General features: G+C 31.0%; 2 protein-coding genes across 4 annotated transcripts; one reads left to right on the top strand and one right to left on the bottom strand.

Moving 5' to 3' along the window:
• The first annotated feature begins 1,110 nt into the window (after positions 1 to 1,110).
• Positions 1,111 to 4,148, top strand: LOC106769879 (probable F-actin-capping protein subunit beta). Its single transcript, XM_014655666.2, has 8 exons — positions 1,111 to 1,363; positions 1,590 to 1,660; positions 2,315 to 2,428; positions 2,609 to 2,691; positions 2,789 to 2,862; positions 3,001 to 3,117; positions 3,356 to 3,451; positions 3,607 to 4,148. The coding sequence occupies exons 1-8, from the start codon at positions 1,235 to 1,237 to the stop codon at positions 3,688 to 3,690; spliced, it is 768 nt and encodes a 255-aa protein (XP_014511152.1). The 5' UTR covers positions 1,111 to 1,234; the 3' UTR covers positions 3,691 to 4,148.
• Positions 4,149 to 8,252: 4,104 nt separating this feature from the next.
• Positions 8,253 to 12,211, bottom strand: LOC106772704 (sphinganine C4-monooxygenase 1). Of its 3 annotated transcripts, none has more exons than XM_022785486.1 (3): positions 11,956 to 12,211; positions 11,313 to 11,680; positions 8,253 to 9,071 (listed from the first exon to the last, which is right to left on the bottom strand). In XM_022785486.1, the coding sequence occupies exons 2-3, from the start codon at positions 11,535 to 11,537 to the stop codon at positions 8,529 to 8,531; spliced, it is 768 nt and encodes a 255-aa protein (XP_022641207.1). In that variant the 5' UTR covers positions 11,538 to 11,680; positions 11,956 to 12,211; the 3' UTR covers positions 8,253 to 8,528. The 3 variants fall into 3 exon arrangements, with proteins under 3 accessions (XP_022641207.1, XP_014514743.1, XP_022641206.1); XM_014659257.2 differs by having other exon boundaries at positions 11,313 to 11,661; XM_022785485.1 differs by lacking the exon at positions 11,956 to 12,211 and adding an exon at positions 11,836 to 11,952 and having other exon boundaries at positions 11,313 to 11,661.
• Between the last annotated feature and the right edge of the window lie 1,349 nt (positions 12,212 to 13,560).

The following is a 13,560-nucleotide window of genomic DNA, read 5'->3' as shown; positions in this document are numbered from 1 at the left end:
ACTAAAAGTCAAATTTGGTCCATGCAAAGCTGGGAAAACTGTTAATGGATTTCTAATTAAATATTTCATGTAAATAGTTTTTTAAATATTATTTTTGTTTGCATGCTATTCATTCTAATGGATGAATGATGTGTCAAAGAGGAAAGTTTTCTCTAACTTAAGTGAAAACATATTACATCTAATTTAGTTATGTAAAAAAATAAGGGCTTTTAGAGTAAATACAGGATTGGGTGTATGAATGATTAAGGTGGTGACTAAGAGTACTTTGAATAAGATTTGTAATATAAATGAGTTTTTGTATATTAACAATATTGACTCGTTAATTGTTCGATTAATAAAAGAACAATTAATAGCACATAAATGGATGAATGATCTGGCAAGGAAGAACTTTTTTTTTTTTCTCTTGAATGCTTCATGTACTCTTATGTTAATGGAGTTTTCACATTTGTTGAAGTAAAAGTTCCTCTAGTTTAATAAGATCAATAGAATCCTTTATTACTATATGATCTAGTTTTACCAATACGCAGTGCTCTCTACTAGAGATTTCAATGTCATAATTTCCTTAATGCGTTTCAGACATTTGTCATAGTTTGTTGAGGGTATTGAAAATGATATGATAGAGAAATTGACATAATTGTGAGCTGAAAAAATAATTAGAATGGTTGTGACTTAGGTAAAACAGACAAAAGCTAGTTCCCAATACTTTGGTTGTCCATGTCTCCAATGTTGGGTGCCTTCAAGCTAACTCCTAATCTGGCAAACCCTTTTCATTCCTCTTTCTCGCTGATGGCGGGTTAATCATGGCCCTATGCTTGCTATCAAATGGAAATCCATTATACCATTCTTTCAATAATGATTCCTCAGTGGAACCCATTTCCACCCTAAAGTTTCATATTACCGTCATTTCTAAAATAGATATTAAGAAATTTCTTTACATCAATATATTTATTAGCTTTCGATTTCCATTATATAAAATGAAATATGTATATTCTATAGCATTCAAACTACACAAATACTATATTTTTCAGTTGAGGTAAATATTTATAAGGAAATTATATTATATTATATTATTTTGATTGCAAGTAGAGAGAGAAGGGGGAGGAGGGAAATTCGGATAATAAAAAAAAAAGTAGCGAAAACAAAGTTAAAATCTCTTTACACGAATTGTCGCGGACTGTGATATGATATGCATGATTGCGTTGTGTAAGGTCTGAATTTGGAAGAAGAGAGAGACATGGAAGCCGCGATGGGACTGATGCGGAGGATTCCGCCGAAACACACGGAAACTGCTCTCTCTGCACTTCTCAGCCTTATGCCTAACCACTCCTCCGATCTCCTTGCCCAAGTCGATCAGCCTCTCCAGGTCTCTCTCTCTCTCTCTCTCTCTCTCTCTCTCTCTCTCTCTTCAATCTTTATCCCAATTTCTGCAATTCACGAATTGCCATTTCTGGAACCGTAAATAATTAAATTACGATATTTGCTCTTTCTTTAAATAGGGTTAAGGATAGTTTATGGGTGGTGTATGAATGTTGTGTCGCGATTTGCTTTCCCAACTTTTTTTTTTTTTAAATTGTTGATGACAAAAGCAGGTTCTTTGCGATGTGGAATGCGGGAAGGAGTTCATTTTGTGTGAATACAACAGAGATGCAGACTCTTACAGGTTTTTTTTTTTTTTTTTTCATAAACATCGCTATATCTGCTCTCTGCTGGATTCAACATGCTTAGTGTGTGTTGTCAAGCATGTTTCTCTATTTTTCGTGTGTGCATATGTGTTTACTTGATCGAGTAGCTTTTGTTTCCTTTGAAGCTAAACTATGTGTGACCTTTATTTAGTCATTATTTTGGTTGGACTCATCGCTAGGAGCTTGTACTGAGGGAATGTTGCATCTAGTATGCCTCAACTTAGTTTGCTATAGCGTTTAAACATTTTTCTTTTAAAAGGGATTTAGCTCTATTTATGTCGATGTAGAGATATAGAAAATTGGTGGTGTCTGGCATCAGAGAATGAGAGGGGAAATGAAAGAAATGAATTTTCTTTCCTGAATGGTATATGGTTAATTCTGTGGTTTTTTTAATATAAGGAAAAGACCATTGAATGCATTTACTGGCCTTTTGATGAATGTGGCTGTGTAGTAGAAAAATAACAGAATATTTTATGGAAAACTCGTTCTTCAAATGGAGACCGGTAGTTAAGTTCCTACCCCATAGACAGATCTGTAATTTATTTCTCTTATTGTTCCCCCAAATTTTCATTTTTAACGTGTTTACTATTTACGCGCGGTGTAAACTTATTGTTGACTGAATGTCTCTACAGATCACCTTGGTCAAATATATACCATCCACCATTAGAAGATGGGTCCCTTCCTTCTTTAAGGCTGCGGGAGCTGGAAGTTGAAGCAAATGACATATTTGCAATATATCGTGACCAGTGAGGTCCTTTACTTACCTCATCTTTAGAGCTTATGTGCTGTTTTTAGATGTCTTTTTAAGAAATCTTGTCCGTAGTAACTTAGTACCTAAGTTTGTGTGTTCTTGCTGTCTATCTGAATACACTTATTTAGCTATTTTGTTTTAAAACAATATGCACCATTAATGGATAATGTCATAGGTATTATGAAGGAGGCATTTCGTCAGTTTACATGTGGGAAGATGATAATGAAGGTTTCGTAGCATGCTTTTTAATAAAGAAAGGTGGGCCTGTTATTTGAGTAAACTCTAATGAAAGACACTGCTTACACTTGTGTCCTTTGTTTCTGATGTGATTTTTTTTGCAATTCCATGATTAAAGATGGCTCAAAGACAGGGCAGGGTAGACGGGGATATTTAGAGGAAGGAGCATGGGATGCTATACATGTTATAGAGGTAAAGTATCATTCCATCGAAGACTAAGCACCGAAATATACAGCTGTATAACAACTTTTAATGCAATGAGGAACTATAACATCCCTATTTAGCTCTAAATTTTCAGTAATTATTAGCCAAATTTTTTTGTTAATTTAGGTGGGACCAGAGGAAGAAAACAACAATTATCGTTTGACCAGCACAGTTATGCTGTCTCTGACTACAGATAACGAGTCATCTGGAACTTTCAGTTTATCTGGATCAATTAGACGTCAGGCATGTTCAATTAGAATTAGTTCGTGTTGCATGTTGGCAATTAGATCATTTAATTATCAGTTGTATGCTAATTATCTTTTTTCCTTTCTCGAGAAGCCAATTCATGAACAATGTACCCTGATTGAATTACACGGTTTTTGTTTGATTAATGAAGAGTGCTAATATTCTTTCTTGCCTTTAGCTCGAGTCATATTTTTTTCTTTAGTTCTAATCCTAAATTAGTTCTCCTTATATTTAGATGAATATGAGACTATCAGTTGCCGATGGACATCTTTCTAACATGGGAAAGATGATTGAAGAAATGGAGAGTAAACTGAGGAACTCACTAGATCAGGTAATTTTTCTATTATAGGATTCAAGCCTCAACTGCATACTTGTATTTGAGATTTTTTTTTTTTTTTTTCCTGTTCTGTTACTGTTCTTTGGTCGGGGAAGGATTTGGGTATTTGTAAATTGCAGGTATCCGTATGTTAATAATACACGTTACAGGTGTACTTCGGGAAAACAAGAGAAATGGTTTGCACACTGAGACCACCTTCTGAAGTGTCCCAGATGAGAATGCCCGAGAGCTGATGTGCCGTTCCATGGTGTAACAGAGAGAAATTACTGTTTCCTTCGTATGTTTTGGGTGGTAACATGTGTCACAGTATTTGCAGTTGGTAGTTTTACTACGGTTGGTGGTTCGGATGGCCATCTTTTTATAGAGGTAGTTGTGTGTGTTGTTTGAGTGGCAATTGTTGCTTCTGTAGTGGATAAGCATCATGTTTGTTGTTGATACTTGAATGTTCAACGAAACAGTGAAATCCCCAAACTTGTTCTCACGAGAAATGCCTCATATGATGGATTATTTTATCATTGTTGGTATTATTAACCACAAGTAACATATGACCGAGGGAATGAAAATGAATACCAGCCCGAGTAAGGTAACATCGTCCAGAATCATCATGGGCACGGCCAATTTTGATATCAATAGATTTGTAATACTTAGATATACTAATTGCTTATATTTAAGTAGATGAAATGTCTTTTTTATTTTGTATTTTTCTTCAATGTTATCCGAATCAATCACTGGACTAACCTCCCAATTCGGTTATCTTGTAAAGAAGTGTAAAATCAGTATGGTAATTCCCATCTGGGCATAATTAGTTCGACTGATTTAGTGGAAAAAGTTATATACTTTTTAATCAAAAAGATTGAATACTACGATGACGATATTTTAGTCTAATGGTATGTTATTGATGGTTTGAAGCACATTAAAAAGGTCTTCTAAAGCACTATCTGCCAAATTTAAATTTTATTGACAATTACGTTTTTGATTCGTTAAATGTAGTGAGTTCACAAAATTGTGATTTTTAATATTTTTCTGTCAATTGTGGTTATCAGTATTTTTCTTGATGATTGTATATTTTATTTTATTTTTAAATTGATTTGCTAATAAAAAATCATTACGCGTTGTTATTTTTTTTCTTTATGAGGTTTTATGTTTAATTTTTTAACATCACATATTATGAGTTATTAGTTATGATATTTATCAGTAAGATTTAACTTACATATTATAAAATTATGAATATTACATTGTTTTTGTCTAAAACCTATTTAAATGAAAAATTATTATTTAAAAATAAGCCGTTTAACCACTTTTACATTGTTTTCGTTGCTTCCGTCGCCCGTTTAATATGAAAATCCTAACATTTCTATTAACTAATACTTGGGTAACATTTTTCATATGTAATTAATTACAAAATTAATAAAGTTCGTTAATATATTTTAACTTTTTTCTAAAGTTTTATTTTAAACTAATTTATGCTAGAAAACCTTCTTACTCATCACATTTTAGCGGGATATCCATTAGAATTACATTTTTTTAATCCATGATATTCAAATTTATGCAATTTCTTAATATGATCAAGTTCAATATCTCTGAATCAATTAATAGTTGGTCTTAAAAGTGTACTTGAGAGCATTTATATGTCAAAGATTAATATATATTTTTTCAGAAGTCATATTAAAATATTTTATTTATTGATCTGTTCGATATTAAGAGGAAAAGTCAAATACATTTGTATTCTGAAAGTTGGGTTTGACTCACTTAAAAGAAGAAACTTTAATTTTATTTCTTCTTCCTTCACAGATTGAATGTTCTTAACTAAAACAATTGTCGTCTAGTTTCTGCTAGAACACTCATATATATACACAAATAATATATATACACTGTAATATAGAAAAATAATATAATAATATGAATTCACGATTCATAAATTAAAAGAAAATATGATATTTATATAATTAAATAAAGCTGTGTTGTTCTGGTGTATTTATACCTGGCAGGCTTGTTTTTGTGGTATAATTAAGTGCAAAGTAATATCAATGGAGGATGCAAAGCTTTGTGGATAAAAAATTTGTTGGAAGTCCAGAGATAAGACCAATTTATAATATATAAATGGGGTGCATACCTCATCTTACAAGCTGGTTTTGTGGGGTTGAGTTAGGTCTAAAACTCACTTCTAACATGGTATTTAGACCTAAAACTCACTTCTAACAAAATTAACCTACGTGGTGGTGTACATCTCTGACATTTCCTTTTGAATAAATGCATGCATTCATGCAAGCTACCTTATCATTGCTAAAACATCTACAGCATAAAAAATATACAGTCAAACCATTTTTTTTCAATACAATAGTTTTCTTTTTAATAATATTTATCTTTTACTAATAACAGAGATTAATAGAAAATAAAGAGTTGATGAATTTGTTGGAAGTTCCACATCGATTAGAGATAAGACTAAATTATAATATATAAGTGATGTGCAAACCTCACCTTAAAAACTGGTTTTGTGGGATTGTGTTAGGTTTTAAAGTCTATTTTCTAACATGATATCAGAACCATGATTATAGCCTATTCCAATAAACGAAATTATAATATGATAGAAAAAGAAAGGAAAATGAAAAGTTATTGTAAAAATAGTATAACCCAAGTAAAATATTTTCTGTCATATAACACTGCGTCCTTGCTTACTATTATTTAGATTTACTTGGTCGTTTTTATTTCTCCAGCGATTAATTAATTTTATAAACGATGGGTATCTTTTGTAAAATATAAACTATTTGAGTCAAATACAATAATTATATTAATTTAAGACTAAATTAAATATTTCTATGTCAATTGATATACTTAATGGTAATGATTGATTAGCCTTGCTATATTTTTTTTAATAAAAGAAGCCTTAGGAAGACAAAGTCGTACTTAGCTTGTCCTTTAACTTTAACCCTTGAGTTTAAATAACATTTTATTCTTATTCCGTTCACATTATGTTTTTTTTTTCCTACTGATCATTAGGTTTTAAATTATGATAATAAATACTATTATATTTGAGTTTAGACATTAGGTTTGAGATTCACTTAAAATAAAAAATAAACAAATACTAATGACAGTACCTTTTACCCACTATTCCTAAAGAAAATGTTGAATAATTTCTATGTAACATGTTTTCTTTTGTGATCATTTGATATTTTTTTTTAGAATTGATGTTTTTTATATTTAATAGATTTTTTTTTCAACTATATTTTTTGGTTTGGCCCTCACCACATGGCATAATTTCATTTGCATCAATTATAATTTTTTATGTTGTTGATAATTATTTAAATTCTGTCTTAAATACAGTTTCAAGTTAATAATTAGAAATTTATTAAGAGAAGTTGGTGAAATCGTTTTAGTCAAAACTGTGAAACTATGAAATCAAAATTGTTAAATTATTAAGAACGCGAACGCATAAGAGTATCTTTCAAATAAGCTTTCTAATAAAGAATCATAATAAAATAATATAATGTCCTGGAATTTCAATTCACATTCACGTAAACAAATACAAATATTTGGTTAAATATGTTTTAGTATTTGAATTTCATACTTAATATCTTCTCCAATGAAATTTAAGTTTTAACTTCAAAAAGTTATTTATGACAAAATTTTGACCACAATTTTCTCCAATACCATATTTTACTAAATATTTACACAGATTGTATTGTTTTTTTAGTTTAGAACTGATTTTTTTTTTCAAAATAGTACATTTGAAAATTCTTTTTCCGTAAATAACATATTACTTCAAATAATTACTTAAGTAACATGATTTATTGTAGTAATTTATAATTTAGTTTACAAAAAAATAAATTTACAATGTAATTAAATATATTTTTGTCCGAAAAAAAAAGTTCAGGATTCAGTCGCAATAACCAAATTTTGAACTGAGCTTTTTTCTTCATTTGAACATGTATAAAAGAAAACTTATAATTTTAAGTTTTAAAAATTAATTATTTAAAAAACATATATTGCAAAAAATAAAGAAAATATGTAAATGAAAAATATATTAATAAAATTAATATTTACAAATTTGGAAAATAATTTATTTTTCTAAGTTTTATTACAGAAAAAATGGTTCGTAAATTAGACCGATTAAGTCACAATCGTCGTGTTTAGACTATAACATTTATTTAATAATAAGTTTTATGTATTTTTTCACAAGTCATTAAAATAATTTTTAAAATTGTTCAATTAATAATTATATATTTAAAGTTTTATATATAAAATTTATCTATATTAATAAATTTAATAATTTTTATATACTTAATAAAAATTTAGTTAACAGCAATTTATTTAAATGTAATTCCTATTAGTTGAAAACTATTTTCAAAAACTTTAATAAAAATACTAAATTTAATAAAAAATGTAACAAAATTTATAAAAAAAATAAATTTGATTCTAATTTAAAAAATTGACAATATTGTTATATTTTAATAAAGTGACACAGTCACGTCACCAACGGATATAACTTTAAAATGATACATGGATTCTTTTTTTCAAAGTATTAAAAAAAATCACAAATTAACACTAGATTCTATCTTTAACACCATTTGTATAATATTAATAAAAAGAACCTAATCAAACAATATTTCACAAATTAAAACTGAAAAACCAACTTAATATTTTTAAACGAAAAAAGAGACCAAAGAAATAATTATACCATGGAAAAGTAAATGAAGTACATAATGATATCTTCAACCCAATGGTGTTATGGATTACAATAAAAATTCATAAAAATATGAAATGATACAGGTGAACCGGAAGTAGTAGGAATAACAAATAATGACAACGTAAAAATCTAGTACTCTTTTAGCAACTTACACCTTCAAAAATTGTTTTAAGTACATAATAATAAATAATGAAAAAAAACTCCTTAATCACATCATCATAGTTATATGCTACACAAGGTGGGTTGGCAAAACCTACAGTAACAAGATGAACTGAAAAAAAACACTAAGCTCCAATCAACTTGAGAGAAATGCCTATAATAAACCTCTGGTCTGGTCCTAAAGAAAAAATATGCCTTGTGATGTGAGTTTGAACAATTACAATGTGACTATTCCTTGGCTAGCCTTGCCTCAAACCCCCCTCCAGGCCTCTTTACAAGATTGAAAGGCATGTATGTCCCAAGAAGTCTGTCCCATATGGAAAAGAATGGCTGAGAATAATTGTACTTCAGCCCTTGTAGTTGATGATGAATGTCATGGTAAGCTGTGTTGTTCTGGAAAAGCAAATGGAAGATGTTGCCAGGTAACCACAGTCCACAGTGATCATCAACAGTTTTCACCACAGCGAAGCAGAAGAATATAACTGCTGTTCTTGCAGTCATCCCTGAGACAAGAAATGAGATGGCACCACCTACAGTGTCAAGTAGAAGACCCTCAATAGGGTGATTGTAAAGGGCTCCTATTGCATAAGGAACAACCAATCTGTGATGCTGGGAGTGGATATGGCGATATAAAAATTTGTTCTGATGCATGTACCTATGCACAAAGTACTGCCATGTATCCATCACAAACATCGCAATAAGGATCTGCAAAATTTGCTTGGGCATAGAAGGCTGCACTATAACCCCAGATGCATTCGTCGTTGTTGTCAACTGCAAAGTTGCAGGATGCGTATCATCAGACACTCTACCAGAAACAGCTAAACAATTTGTCTACAGAAAACTGTTTGATTTCTAACACAGCATAGGTAATTTCTCTCTCTCCAGACATTTATTATGATAGGTCCACTATAATTTTTATGAGCTATCTAGAAACGCCTAAGAGTTTGTTTAATTATTTAACATACTTATACTTTGGAAGTTAATTATTTAATTATTTATTATGGTCATTAATTGTTTAATTATTTGACATACATATACATTGCTATTACTTCTTTGGAGTTTCTAGATATGTATATGTTAATTATTTAACATACATATACTTGGCTATCTACTAATATAATGACCACTATACTTCAATTCCTTAGAATTCCTTCACGCATTAGGGCCTGGGTTATCAATAACTGGTACATGGTAGCTTCATCAGGTTGCCAAACCAAACAGGAAAGCCTAGAGTAATAAAAAACCAATGGAAATGAAATACGATCTGCTCAACTGACACTCAATATAAATCTATAAAGATGACCAATCTTTACCCTACAAGATGATAAAACTTAAAGATAGATCCACATTGTTTTTAACAGAACACAAAAACCCGTTAGTCAGAGTTATAATCTTGGGGTCCGTTAAAATTTAATATAAAGGAAGTTGTCAAGAGGGATCTCACGGTAAATAACATCTCCAAAAAAATGGGTCTGTAACGATTTAATGGCGTTGTGAAATCCATGTAGCCAACTTCACCTAGTGGGATAAGGCTTTGGCTGTAGGGTTGTTATTGTTCGCACACTGTCTCCAAATGTGATTTCTCTTTCTTCCTTATGATATCTCTTCTTTTGCCAGGGCTCGAAAAGTTTATTACAAATTCAGACTAAGTTTTAGACTTAAGCGGAACCTAAACTGCCATGAATGAAAAGGCAGAAGGCAGAGTCTCAACTGAAAGCCAAACCTAATTCAGAAGAAAATATTCAACTAAAAATCATAATGTAGATTGATTCTTCCAAATAATCAACTATTATATAGCATGAAACAAAAAGACCGAAAGAAAGAGGGAAGAGAGAAGAAGAATAAAACAGAAAGTACAAATATAAGAGAAACAAAGAGAGCAAGGTGCCAAATACGGCACTTCACATATTGTTTCAGCCTGCCTTATATACAATAGTCCTACTTTTTTTATAAGCAGATAATAAACAACTATGAAATCATATCTAACAGTAGATGACTACCTAATATTCTTTTCTTATTTATATTTTTTATATCACACCTTCACTGTTGATATGCCACCTAACATGTCTAGATGGAAGTTCATATCTAACATCAAACCATTCACATATCAAGCAATTGGACAGACCACTCCATGAACATGCCACACCATGCAATTTGGTAGATCCCATATAGAGAGACACGTGGCACCCTCCCAAGCTGAAAATATATTTATAAAGAGCTTATATTTGAAGCTGAACAATTCATGAAAAACAAGGATGGATCACTCTTAATGTTAGCAAAAGACTACTGTTTTGTGATGGACAAATCAAACTCGTTGCATAGTGGGAAATTATTACATATAAATTAATTCACAGAGTTTTCACGCTAAAATAATTGGGTGTGAGAGCATGAGAAAGCAACAAAAACAGAAATGGATGAAAACGATATAGAAGCAACTACCTAATTTAAGTCACTGATCGCTCTTTCTTATTCCCAAGCATTATGCTTGAAAATATATGTTATCAAAATCACTTTGCACTACTGGAGGATTCACTTGTGCTCTTTTACTTTTCGGGCTCGGTTTTCCTAATATTACTCTTTCATTGGTCTAATTTTGGGTATTAAAATTTTTTAACCAATTAATTAAGCCAAAGGTATTTTATGAAGCGCCTTCTCGATTAATGCAGAAGTTGTAGCTTTAACGTAAATAATGCCATATCATTTTGCAAACCAAACAAAGAGGCTCTTCTTATCCTTTTAAGATGGGAAGAGAGGATATGAGAAACATAAAGGGTCATTTGTCCAAAAAACAAAGTAGATGAAAGCAACAAAGGAACAATTAGAAGTAGGGATAATCAAACTAAACAGAAACTAGAAAATGGAATGACAGATTCATTTTAAAAATGCTATTAACAACAATGAGAAGAAAAGCGTCAGCAACAGTGCTCAAACTTGAATAGTTCTTTCAACTAAAATACTATGTTAGCAACAAATGTTATTTGTAGAAATTAACTGAAATGTAGAAGAACTGACCAAGAATAGAGCAACAATTGCCTGAACAAGCTGCTGAAGCAAAACACCCTTCACAACTGCTGAAAAGGGAACCAAATTCTTCTTTTCCTCGTCTTTCCTAGTATGCAACCGATACTTCTCTAAAGGTGGGAGCAAGTGATAAAATCCAGCATATACCCAATAAAGCACAATAGGGGCAAAGGTGCCCATCAATTCATCGCTCACATATCCTTCCCAGAAAACCATTGTACAGATCCAAACGTGGAAACAAGTCAATTTCCAGCAAAAACAATCCAACCCAGAAACAAACTCGGCAAGTCAAAGCTGCATTACAGCTAAAGATCTTAACTTGGACAAGCTCCTTCACTCCCTGAAAATAAAATTCAGAACTGTTCACTTGATAAGCAGACACAAGAAGAAACAAAAATAACTAACAGCTTCACGTATGTTTGTTTACATTATTCTAATACTTGGAAAAAAACCAAAATAAAGAAAAACAAAAATAGAAACAGATTTTCATTAAACGGCGTTGAATTCCAAAAACCTGAAATTGTGAAGATTTTGAAACTTCCCCACAAGTTCTCAGAAACCAAATTCAAAGCAAAAAGCTTTCCAACAACACAGAAAAAGATAACCCATAATAGATTCTAGAACGATAGCTTACCGGGATACCAGACGCTATAAATGTTTTCAGCGCATTGCTCGATCAGATCTAGGGCATAATCCGAACGGGATTAAACAGTGGTGACAGTTGTGAGATTCCGAAGATCTCCAAAAGTTTGAATTTTTATTTCAAAGTAGAGCTAATTTTATTGTTTTTTTGCACTTTATCTTCTCTCCCTTCTCTGTACCTTCTCCCTTCAGAGAGAAAAGAAACGTTTTTGGGAGACGCGAAAATGATTGAGGCATTTTCTTTTTCGCCACTCCGTGACCTAATTTTGATGCTAGGAAATGAGAGAAATAGTGTTGGATCCACGTGTTGCAAGCCCGTGATCCCGATCAAGCTTCCTTCCATCGGGAACGTTCGAAAAGAGGTTTTTTGCCATTTTTCGTAATTGGACAAACAACAACACGTTTTCTTACGTTGTTTGTACTATCGTAAGATTAAAATGTATACATATAATAATAACATAATAAATTAAGGAAACAATATGTTTAGGGTTGACGAAGGGATTTTTAACGAAAGTTCAGTTTGTTTTTAAAATTACCAATATGATTTTTTTAGAAAAAGATTTGTATGCTGTAGAAGTAAATTTTATTACGAAGAAGTTGTTATGTTCGTGGATACCTTTAAAATATAAAAATAAATTCCTTAAAGTGAATGATGACTTTTCTATAAATTAAAGTAATAATTTATGTGTCTAAAATTTGTTGTGGGGTCGATTTGATCAATTATTTTTTAAATGATCATGCAAACTAAAAAATAAACATAGTAGTGTATGCGTTACAATCCTCTAATCCAGTCATTTGATTGCGCCTCACAGATTAAAAGTGGCGTTATCAGCATTCATAAATCTTTCTTTAAACTTTTATTCAACAATTTAATTTCTCTTGAATTAATCTTAATAAACTTTCAAACATTTAAAATTAAACAGACAAATAATAAAACTCATCATTTCAGCATATCGTAATACATATGAATAACATGTATTTAAAGCAAACTAAATCAAAGTTGATAACAGTGATTATGTTTTTATTTTCATTTTTATTATGCTTTGAAAATCTTTTGAAAAAAAAAAAACTGAAAAGGACATATAAATAACTCATTTAAAGTTTTGTTGAAAATAAAATAAAAATTAATATTTTCACTAAATCGAGGGAAGGAACTTTGAGTAATTATTACATACTAAAAATAGAAGAATAGCTAATGAATATTACTCCCCCGAGATTCTTCGAGAAATAAAGCAATACAAAAGGTTTTACTAATTTTAATAAAATTATGTATAAAAGATTTCATTTTTTTTAAATTATCATAAAAAAGAATTAACAGATTAACTGATACCCATTCAATTAATAGTCAAAAGGGGTATGAGATAAGAAAAGTATGACTTGTGTATGATGATTCCAACTCGAATGTTCACACACAATATCCCAATCCCATACACCCGGACTATTGTGTGATCGGTACACCCTAATGCTCTAATCACTGCACATCACCGAACTGTTGAATCTTGAGACGCACGCAATCGCATCACGTGGATGATCTCACACTCTCAGTCCCTCACTCAGGGGCACTTGATCTACCTCAGAGGAAGGTTCCTCCAACCAC

This window comes from Vigna radiata, chromosome 8, assembly GCF_000741045.1.
Source record: "Vigna radiata var. radiata cultivar VC1973A chromosome 8, Vradiata_ver6, whole genome shotgun sequence".
Taxonomy (NCBI): domain Eukaryota; kingdom Viridiplantae; phylum Streptophyta; class Magnoliopsida; order Fabales; family Fabaceae; genus Vigna; species Vigna radiata.
The sequence above is the reverse complement of the archived record's forward strand: the minus strand, read 5'-3'. Positions and strand labels throughout refer to the sequence as shown.

What these genes read in the sequence shown, in the direction of transcription:
- LOC106769879 (XM_014655666.2), top strand. Translation starts at nt 1,235, where the DNA reads ATGGAAGCCGCGATGGGACTGATGCGGAGGATTCCGCCGAAACACACG. An exon ending in AAGTCGATCAGCCTCTCCAG is followed by an intron (nt 1,364 to 1,589) that starts GTCTCTCTCTCT and finishes TGACAAAAGCAG; the next exon opens with GTTCTTTGCGATGTGGAATG. An exon ending in TTTGCAATATATCGTGACCA is followed by an intron (nt 2,429 to 2,608) that starts GTGAGGTCCTTT and finishes ATAATGTCATAG; the next exon opens with GTATTATGAAGGAGGCATTT.
- LOC106772704 (XM_022785486.1), bottom strand. Translation starts at nt 11,537, where the DNA reads ATGGTTTTCTGGGAAGGATATGTGAGCGATGAATTGATGGGCACCTTT. An exon ending in CAATTGTTGCTCTATTCTTG is followed by an intron (nt 9,072 to 11,312) that starts GTCAGTTCTTCT and finishes GCAACTTTGCAG; the next exon opens with TTGACAACAACGACGAATGC.